Here is a 9,755-nt window from a genome sequence, read left to right on the forward strand (position 1 = left end):
CACCTAACTAAAGAACTGGGATGTTTGAATAACATACTATATGACAGACAAATTTGCTCTCAGATTTTCTAGTACTTTATTAAATGCAAAGCTCTACATGAACACACACATTGTATTGAACTATTTTTAGAGCAATAAGAAAAAGCAAAAATACTAGCTCTGCAACTCTTTTAAGAAATATAATACCACAAAGTACACCACTTACACACATAAGAATCCAAACATCCAGGAAGACACTACAAATTCCTTTCAAACTCATAATACCTGGTCACAGATGTCAAACACACACAACAAAAGTATGTGGGAGTTTTATTGGAACAGAGGGCAGTTCAGCAGGACCTGCATGGCCGAGGGGTAGTGGAGGACAGAGTTGAGGAAGCCGGTGAGGTCCTCCCGGGTCTGCTTGGCCCCCCGGCCTTGCCCGCGGTACCTCATCCCCAGCAGCTTGGAGCACAGGTAGTGCAGCCACAGCACGTTGGAGTGGGGCTGGTAGGCGCTCCACTCGTTGCTGCGGGACGGCAAGACGGCGCACATGTTACGGTTATGATATGGACTGTGTGCTTAGCTGGTTAGGGATGTGGTGTGTCGTCGTGGACACGCTTAAGCTGGAAGCAGGACACACACACCTGTTCTCCTGTCTCATGATCCTGTAGATATCAAACTGGTAGTCTCCCTGGCCCATGAACAGCTCCTCGTCCTCAGAGATATCACATGACACCGTCAGGCCGTCTGCACACGCACAACAAAAGTGTATCACATGAGCGGTTATCGCGAGCATCGGTGCACACACGTTTCCGTGAGTCATGGCTCATGAGGTGACCCAGACTACAGACGAGATGAAAAGCAGCATAGACGGCAAAAGAGTGACAGAACAACAACAAGAGGGACTAAAGAGAGAGAGAGATAAGGGAGTGAACTGACCTATCTCCAATCTGGAGAGGGAGTAGTCGATGAGGCGGACGTACACCCCCCTGGTGTTCAGGCAGTGGGCCGTTCCGTCCAGCAGGAACACCCCCTGCTTCTCCGTGGTGGGCTTCACCAGCACGTTCCCCCAGTGGAGGTCCCTGGGCAGAGGAGCACCGGGGAACGTCAGAAACCACAGACCATATTCGCCGTGTCCGGTAGTTTGTGTGTCCAGTATGTGAGAAGTTCAAGTTAGAACTATATGTGGCTGTTAGTGTGCGTGTGTGTGCGTACCTGTGCTCGAAGCAGAGCTCCTGTTCAGCCACGGCCAGGGCGGCGGTCACCTGGTGGAGGATGCTCTTGGCCACGACAAGAGACGACAGCTGCAACACAAAGGGACAGGAAGGGGTTAACCCAGGACAGGAAGTGCTTACACAGGACAGGAAGAGGTTAACCCAGGACAGGAAGTGCTTACACAGGACAGAGGACAGGAAAAGGTTAACCCAGGACAGGAAGGGGTTAACCCAGGACAGAAGAGGTTAACCCAGGACAGGAAGTGCTTACACAGGACAGAGGACAGGAAGAGGTTAACCCAGGACAGGAAGGGGTTAACCCAGGACAGAAGAGGACCGGAAATAGTCAACACATGTTTAAAGCAAAGTGAAGGGGGAGCAAACCAATCTGTCTACACTGATACGTAGCTTACCTGTCCGTCACTGTTTTCCAGATCGCTGCCCCCAAACTCAAACTCCAGGATAAGAAACAGCTGGTCCTCTTCAAAGAAATCTGCAGAGGGAGAGGGAGGGTGGGGGAGAGAGAGACACACAGGAGTGTTGAGCTCCCATTTGGCTAGAACAGACCAATCCCCCACAGGGGGGTGAACAGATGAAGACGATCTGACAGTCTTTGCTCTCACCCGGTCTGTCGTTCTCTGATCCCCTCAGGCGGTCGAAGGCATCCCAGGCTTTCAGCATGGTGGGGGGGTAGGGCCCTCTCACGCAGTGGAGACTGGGGACAACACACACTCTTAGGACACAACCTCTTAACTTTCCGCAAGGCATAACATCTGTATGAATAACCTATACAAGTTGGGGCATGGGACTTACTCATTGAGTCCAATGAAGCCATGAGTCTTATTTTTCTGCTTCTCTTTAAGACTGCTCAGTTCTCTGAAACACACACACACACACACAGACACACAGCATTAGATATTCAATAAGCAGCATTTGACAGGTGGACTTTCATATTGTCACACACGGCGCCCATACTTGGAGATGATGATCTCATGGAGGATCTCTCCGAAGCTCTTCTGCTTCTCTCCGTTCACCTTCTCACTGCCCTCCAATGGAATGATCTAGAGAGAGGGATGGGATTCCATTTAACGCACATTAGCCAACTGAAGGACTCTCACCCACACAAACAATGTGTCACACGCACACACACCTTGAGCGCCACAGTGTCACCGGTGCTGTTGGTGGTGGTGAACACCTCTCCGAAGGTGCCCTCTCCGATCTTCTTACACAGCTTCATGCGTCCAGGGGGCAGACACGCCTCCCAGGCCAGTGCCTTTGGCTGGCCGCACTCCGCGTACACCTTCTCTGCGTCCGACAGTTCGTCCACACGCGCACTCTGCACGGGGGGGTAGAAGAGTCACAGGCATTTAACATCCACACACTGGGCTTGATGAGACATTCTGTTTGAGAGGATAGCTGTATTTGTAGACTGAGAAGTAAGATATCTAAAGAACAGTATCCATGTTGTGTGTGTGTGTTTACCAGAGGAGTGCTTATTTGACACTGAGACGTGAGGCATCGGGGGAGGGGCGTACGGAAGGGTGTACCGAACAGGCTTTGACTGACATCTGCCAGCCCCGCCCCTTCCTGTGTGAGCGCCCTGATGTTGCTGTGGTGAGGGCTGAAGAATGCTGGGGAGAGATGAACAGCATTGACGAAACATTTCACACCAGGCTCACACCAGGGCAACTCTACAAGGTGTGTGTGTGTGTGTACCCTTGGTCTTCTTGTGGATGGAGAGGGCAGCTTTGAGGCGGCTCCAGGTGTGTGTGTCGGGGGTGAGGTCCAGCAGCAGGGAGGACAGGCGTCCGGTGCGGACCGGAGTGGACAGGACTGCTCCGGAAGGCTGCAGCCAGCTGTCCATCCCAGCCTGGGAGGGAGAGGGTGAACAAAAGGGGGGAGGGGGAGGAGGATTGTGTACAATTTTAAGAGAAATGTGGCAGGTATGTACATATTATGATCTCGAGAGATGTGTGTGTGTGTGTGTGTGTGTTGTACTCACCCCTTTGGCCGGTGCCATGTTGTGTGCAGACAGCAACTCAGTGATGCTGCAGTCCCCAGGCCTGCCAGACTGGGGCGCTGCTCTCCGTCTCCTCCTGTCATGGTAGTTGTTAGCATGGGCGCCCCCCGACGCCCCGTCTCTCTTGCTCCACCGACTCAAGCTCAGGCCGCTCACGCACGCCTTCCGAGTGGTCCCCGGGCGCTCCCTGGACACGCTGCGCCGCTTCTTCCCCTGGGGAGCCAGGGAAACGTTCCTGGGCCTGGGGACGCCGTCGGGAACGTGGTCAGGAACGACCGGGACATTGTTCAGAGCTTTAAGCGCTTTACCCTGGTCCTTAGGAGGGACAGCGGCTCTTTTTCTTTTTACCGCCTGGTCAACAGACTCCACTTCCGACCCACTAGACTGACTGTCGTTGGGAGAGTTAAGGGAGAATTTGGTAACTCGGAGTGGTTGGTCTATGTTGAGTGTGTCTTCCAGGTCTGTTTGTGGTTGAACTATGTTCTCCAAGCTGACTGCAAGCTGCTGGGTTCGACACCTTTCCTTCAGTGTCGCAGTCAGACGATCCAAACCTACCTCCACGTCAGTCGATCTGGTCGGGTCAAGAGAGTGATCGCTGTCGATCAACCGTGAACGGTCAACCGACTTCAGACTGTTGGATGTGTGGTTATTCAACTCGAGATTATCCGCAGATTGAAAAACTTCACTGAGATCATTGCTGTCCAACTGTGAACCCACCATCGCCTTACTGCCATTTAAAGGCGAACCGTCGACACCCTCGATGCTACTCACTGACTGCAAACGGTCATCGGTTTCGACGCTAAGACCAGAACGATCAGAAGACGAGCCGCAGGAGGTCGAGAACACAAGTTTGATCAAGTTTGTACGGTCGGCAGAGAGCTCGCTGCTCACTGACCGCATGTGGTCTACACAGGACGAGTATGTGGTCACTGCGTCTGGTTGAGTGACGTTGGTCGGTTTGTCCACTCGCTCGAGCAGAACCACACAGCGCTGGGTCACACCCATCCTTCTCTGCTCCTCTTCCAAACCCCCAGACGCTGACACAAAATGAACACTGCCCTCAGTTTCCTCCCACGCCCTGTGTGTGTCAGTCTGGTTCCCGGAAACTAGTGAGAACAGTTCTAGGCTCTGTGGCTCAATGGCGCAATTTGGGATTCCTATGCCTTTAGAGTGACCCTTTTCTTCTGTGTTACAACTCCTCCTTGTGTTTGTCATGTTAAGTTGAGGGGGCTCTTCACAGTTTGTTCTTCCTGGTTCTCCGAGGTTTGAGGGATGCTTCACCCCAGGGCTGGGCTCCAAGACTGGGGCAAAGAGAGAAGTACAGTGGGGGTCCTCTGGAGGATCTACTTCCATTTCCTCCTGAGTGATGCTCAGATTCACAATGTCAATGACAGAGGCTGGCAGAAGGGAGGAGGGGCAGTGTGACTTGTGTCGTGGCCTGGGCGGGGGACAAAGCGAGGGGGTGGAGCAGAACAGGGGTTTCCGGGGGCAGGGTTTGAGGCAAGGGTCAGCAGAGTCGTTGAGGGAGGAGATCTCTCTGAGGTGGTCGTTTGTCACGCTACTGTTCCTCGGCCCTGCCACAGGGCTCTCTGCACTGGTCAGCTCCCAGGGCTGGCCTTGTTTGGGCCGGCGGGAAAATGGAACTTTGCCTCCACTGCCACCGCTCTGCGCAAAGTCATCTGATGAGTTGAGGCTTTGAAGGGGCATAAGAGCCTAAAGAGGTCAACAAATACAGATTGTAAAAAAAAATATATAAAAAAAAAAAGAGGTACGATGACAAATCTGCGGTTCAGTGTTGGATGTGTGGCTTACGATGCGTGTGCTTCTGGGGATCTGAGGTTTGGGCGCTGCTGCTCCTCTGCGGCGGGTGACAAATGGCCAGAGGGGCGCGTCAGGAGGGGCACTGGGAGGAGAGGGTGAGACAGGGGACGGAACATCAGTGTCAACACTCCAGTAGCTGGCAAACGATAACACAGAAGTACTGTTGGCAGTATTGACTGACAGTAGCCTCAGGTTTTGTTTGACAGGTGCTTACTCTGAGTGTCTCTTCCCTCTGCCAAGAGTGCCACTTTGCCGTTTCTGAGAGCCTCTCTCCTTCCTCAAGCCTAAAGAGTCTCCCTCGCTCTCACTGGTGCTCACTGTCTGCTTTGTTTTCCGCCCTGCAACCCGCCTTGACACACAAACGCATATTTGAGTGCAACACAGTACAAACACATCTAGACATGAAGCCTCTTTGAAATATTGGAGTAATTCCACCAGTATTTATATGTACTTGATGACCATGCTTATGTTACTAGCACACACAGGCTAAATTTGCCCGCATGCGTCATCTAAATCAAGTAAACCCCAAATATACACTGGGAGAGGGTTCATGCTAACCTGGCGGCCTTGTTTTGCTGTTGATGAATGGGCGGTGCACGGAAGGGGGGTAAACTGTTCTGCCCCTCACTGTCCTCATCCGTCAGGTGCATCGTCTCTTTAGATTTGGCTGGACGGACACTTCGACTGCAGGCAACACTAGTTTTCTTCCCTCTGGATAAAAGACGAAGAGAGATGAAGAGAAAGAAAGCAATTGAAGTGCTGAATGAAACAGTGATTGGGTGAAACAATATTTGGACAAAGGGAGAGATAGGGTATTCCTGTTTAATCTTTCAGCAACGGTTGATTTTGTTCTTATGTCACTACCACAAATGGAAGCCCCATGATGCCAAATCTGCCCGCATGCGTCACGTAAACCATAATACCCTGAGTGACGGTTCATGCTAACCTGACAGGCTTGTTTTGATGCTGAATAGTTGGTGCTGGGGAGGGGAAGAAACTGTTCTCCTCGTCGCTGCTATTATTCACCAGTCGCTTCATGGCTTTAGCTTTGGCTGGACGGACACCTTGCCTGCAGGCAACACGAGTTTTCTTCCCCCTAGACAAAATACAAAGAGAAATTAAGAGACAGAAAGCTATTAGAGTGAAGAACGAGGCAGTGATTGAATAAGTCGAGACGTATTTGGACAAAGGTTGAGACAGGGCATTCCTGTTTACCTTTTCGGTACTACGGTTGATTTAGTACGGGCGGGTTCAGATACGGAAAGGTCGGACGTCGAGGAAGAAGTGCTGTCAAAAGTCATTTTTCGGTTGTTAGGGACGATCCAAGCATCGATTTTCCGCGTTTGCTTTCCATAGGTCTTCATGAACAAAGGTCTCCCTACTTGATCCATCTTTAACTACAATAAAACTAGCGACAGGAACATCAATAGTTGTCTAGAAGGAACCACAGTAGCCTGTTTGCCCCACGAAATATTTAAAATTAGCTATTGCTAGCTCGATCTAGCTAGTGCTAGCTATAAGTTATTGCTATCTTATTTTGATTTGGCTCTCAGTCCGATACATTTGCAGGTCGAAATAATATTAACTAAGTCACTGTAATACCAATATGTACTTTATTTTACATTATTTATTTAAAAGATCGCTATTCAAACCGGGAGGGTGTTTCTTGAGCCCGCTCTCCGTTCAAATCAAAATGTCGCTGATTGGTCAACAAAAGACTCCTTCTCTTTTTCGGCTGTTGCCGGCATACAGTTGCAGCCATTAGCGCCACGTTCTGTTCTGGAGAGTAGTAGCCTACACCAGAAAAAAATATTTACAATTGAAATCCCTTGAAAGCAGAAACATGTTTTCTTTTCACAAATAAAATCTAAACCAACATGAGGTGGTGTTACATATCAATATTAAGAATTCGATGTCTTTTAAATTTCAAAACATTATGTCACTGATTTGCCAACATTGATAGTCGCGTCGTTGTGGCTGTGAGATGCGGTTCTACTTCCACACCACCAGATTGAGTCATTGAGCTGTTTAATCATGGCTAGCCTAGATCTCTATAGCGAAAAAGGACAGAAGATGCACTGAAATATATTTTTCGCTTGAAAGATTTCAAGATTTAAGTACAGAAAAGCAGACGAGAAAAAGTATAGAAAGCAATATTTTATTGAGTTCATCAAGGCCGTAGATATGGAGACAACATTGGGGGGGACGAAATCTGCTGGGGAGTCTGAGGGCCCCCCCTGAAAACCTTTTTTTGATTATTAATTCATTTTTATTTGTATGATGATTTCGGACAGCATGGATGGTTGCCTGTGGTAGCATAGCACATTTATATTGTATTTATATTTTTATATCAATATATTGGGGGGGACACGACATTTTGACCAGATTTGAATATGATGTGCCCACCCCAATATATATTATTATGATTACGGCCCTGGAGTTCATACTGTAAATGTTCAGAAGGTTTAAAAATTAAAAGTGCATGTTCTGTCCCAAGTGGTCTGGGCTGTGACTGTTAGTGAGTTGAACACCAAGCCATTGCTCTCAGAGGTAAAGGAGAGGGGCTGGATTACTGCAGCCATGGGTGGAGCAGAATTCCCTCCAGAGTGGGCCGTCCTTTGGGGCGCTTTGCCAAACACCTCCTCAGCAGGTCCTTATATTCTGGAGAGAGAAAGAGAGATAGCAAATAATGTGAGAGAAGAGGAGGAGATTGTGGTCAGGTAGAGACAGACATAAATCATTTGTTTTTCTCTGTGTGTCACATTTGTGCCAGTGTGTCTGTTTGTGTGTCCGGTCTGCGTGTATGCGTGTCTTACGCCTGGACATATTGGTCTTGATGTAGGGCTCATCACTGATGACCTCCCTGCGTGTGCTGAAGGGGAATACCCCAGACACCATGTCATACAGCAGGACCCCCAGCTGCCAGATGGTGGATGGAACAGCCTTGTAGGAACCATGGAGGTACCATTCGGGAGGGATATACTGAGTGGTACCTGACACACACACACACACACACATACACACACACCTTAGCTATACCACCTGTACATGTGTGAATGTGTACAATTGCAAATCTGGGGATTTGTTATCCGCTCAAGGCATTGTGTTCATCATCATGGTAAATGTTTGATGCGCCATTGCTCTTTAATATGGATTTGGGGCGATGCTGAGAGAAAGTACGAGTATGGAACGTGCCAAAGAACTCTGTGTAGGATCCGTCTTTCAAAAGGCAGCCACAGCCGAAGTCTATAACTCTAATTTGTGGAAAAGCACAACCGGTCTCAACCAGAATGTTCTCTGGTTTAATGTCTCGGTGGACAACACCTCTGGAGTGAAATACTATCAAGGCTTCAACCAGCTGCCTCAGAATGACCTACAGACAGAGAGAGATGGAGAGTTGGGAGAGGGAGGGCATATGGTGGTAAATATTTACTTTCACAAAAAGCTCTCTGGATGTGAATGGCTGGGATAGACTTACGTTTGTGTACACACACTAACACACACACACTAACACACACACACTCACCTTGGCTTGATCCTCTGCGAGAAATCCTCCTCTCTCCTGGATGTAGTCAAACAAGTCGACAGCGGGTACAGGCCTCTCCAGAACCATGATCAGCTCCTGGTCCAGCTCATACCAGTCCAGGAGCGCAACCGCTGCCTGACTTCCCCCTCCTCGTCCAGTGCTGGCCTCATGCCTGACCTGCTCACCTATGACCTCCCCACCCTGTCCCACAATCAGCAATAGCACCACCTCCAGGGGGAACTGGCACAGCTTCCCATCCAGAGTCTAAAATACAGAGAACACAACAACCAGTTAGAGTTAATAATGCAATAGAGATGTTATCTGTTGACCATGGTTTTGAATAACATTGAGACCAGAATGAGAACCGTGAAATGGAATCTATGAATTGTAAGCCGGTTAGTAGGGGTAAAAGGGGCATTGGTCCACTCACCACAGGTGTGTGCAACACTTTAGCAATGGGCACATGCTTGACTGCCACCTGTTGAAAGAGATGGTGGTGGGGGTGGAGGGTTCTAAAAATGTATTGATTTATAAAAATGATGTTTTGCTTTGTGTGTATGAGAGTGTGTGTGTGTGTATCTCACAGGCAAGTTGTCATCTCTACGGAACCCAGCGTAGACTGACCCGTAGCCCCCTTGGCCAAGACAATTCTGTTCCTCATACTTCTCCTCAAATGATTCTAATGTGTAAACACACCCACACCCATACACACATTCGTATATACTGTACATTTGTATCCATTTATCTCTTTTTATATCTGTCTGACTCTCTGTCCTTCTGTCTGTCTAACCTCTAGTATGTGTGGGATGCGATGTCATTGGTGTTCTGGCAGCGCTGTTATTAGAGGACGTCATGGTGCTCCTGGAATCTACCCTGCGTCTTTTTGTCTTGCCCTGGGACAGAGAGAGGGAGGAGGAAGACGAGGATGCCGTCAAAGACTCCCCCGATTCCTCTCTCTCTTCCTCCTCTTCCAACTCACGACTCCTCTTCCCCTTCCTCTCCTCTCCTCTGCTCTCTGCATGGCTCCGGCCCTTTCTATTGCTCCTCCTCCTTTTCCTGGCTTCCCTCTCCTCCTGTAGAAACAGGTGGCTGGGTTCCACACTTGCATTTGGTTCATCAGCCAGATGGCGGCTGGCATGAGTGTCTAGGGGAAGTCACAGCCGACAATCCATCCAACTTATTTACAAATACA

At 49.3% G+C, this 9,755-nt stretch overlaps 2 protein-coding genes across 2 annotated transcripts; both read right to left on the bottom strand.

The window, feature by feature from the left end:
* Window positions 1-59: 59 nt before the first annotated feature.
* On the bottom strand, window positions 60-6,724 carry haspin (histone H3 associated protein kinase). The gene is made up of 17 exons (XM_047044999.1): window positions 6,253-6,724; window positions 5,984-6,133; window positions 5,596-5,748; window positions 5,252-5,386; window positions 5,029-5,119; window positions 3,199-4,929; window positions 2,913-3,066; window positions 2,679-2,827; window positions 2,347-2,532; window positions 2,172-2,257; window positions 2,010-2,072; window positions 1,820-1,911; window positions 1,610-1,689; window positions 1,198-1,286; window positions 922-1,064; window positions 627-729; window positions 60-508 (listed from the first exon to the last, which is right to left on the bottom strand). Exons 1-17 carry the CDS (start codon window positions 6,426-6,428, stop codon window positions 310-312), a joined length of 3,780 nt encoding a protein of 1,259 aa, XP_046900955.1. The 5' UTR covers window positions 6,429-6,724; the 3' UTR covers window positions 60-309.
* Window positions 6,725-7,606: 882 nt separating this feature from the next.
* Window positions 7,607-9,417, bottom strand: LOC124484326 (serine/threonine-protein kinase pim-2-like). Its single transcript, XM_047045209.1, has 6 exons — window positions 9,354-9,417; window positions 9,148-9,242; window positions 8,564-8,827; window positions 8,233-8,410; window positions 7,854-8,030; window positions 7,607-7,698 (listed from the first exon to the last, which is right to left on the bottom strand). The coding sequence occupies exons 1-6, from the start codon at window positions 9,415-9,417 to the stop codon at window positions 7,607-7,609; spliced, it is 870 nt and encodes a 289-aa protein (XP_046901165.1).
* Window positions 9,418-9,755: the final 338 nt, after the last annotated feature.

Source organism: Hypomesus transpacificus, chromosome 22 (genome assembly GCF_021917145.1).
Source record: "Hypomesus transpacificus isolate Combined female chromosome 22, fHypTra1, whole genome shotgun sequence".
In the NCBI taxonomy this organism is placed as follows: Eukaryota; Metazoa; Chordata; class Actinopteri; order Osmeriformes; family Osmeridae; genus Hypomesus; species Hypomesus transpacificus.

Coding starts and splice junctions, on each gene's coding strand:
- haspin (XM_047044999.1), bottom strand. CDS start 6,428: ATGGATCAAGTAGGGAGACCTTTGTTCATGAAGACCTATGGAAAGCAA. Junction 6,134..6,252: donor TCAACCGTAGTACCGAAAAG/GTAAACAGGAAT, acceptor TATTTTGTCTAG/GGGGAAGAAAACTCGTGTTG. Junction 509..626: donor ATCATGAGACAGGAGAACAG/GTGTGTGTGTCC, acceptor GCCGTCCCGCAG/CAACGAGTGGAGCGCCTACC.
- LOC124484326 (XM_047045209.1), bottom strand. CDS start 9,417: ATGACGTCCTCTAATAACAGCGCTGCCAGAACACCAATGACATCGCAT. Junction 8,828..9,147: donor GTAGAGATGACAACTTGCCT/GTGAGATACACA, acceptor TCTGTATTTTAG/ACTCTGGATGGGAAGCTGTG. Junction 7,699..7,853: donor CAAGACCAATATGTCCAGGC/GTAAGACACGCA, acceptor TTCTCTCTCCAG/AATATAAGGACCTGCTGAGG.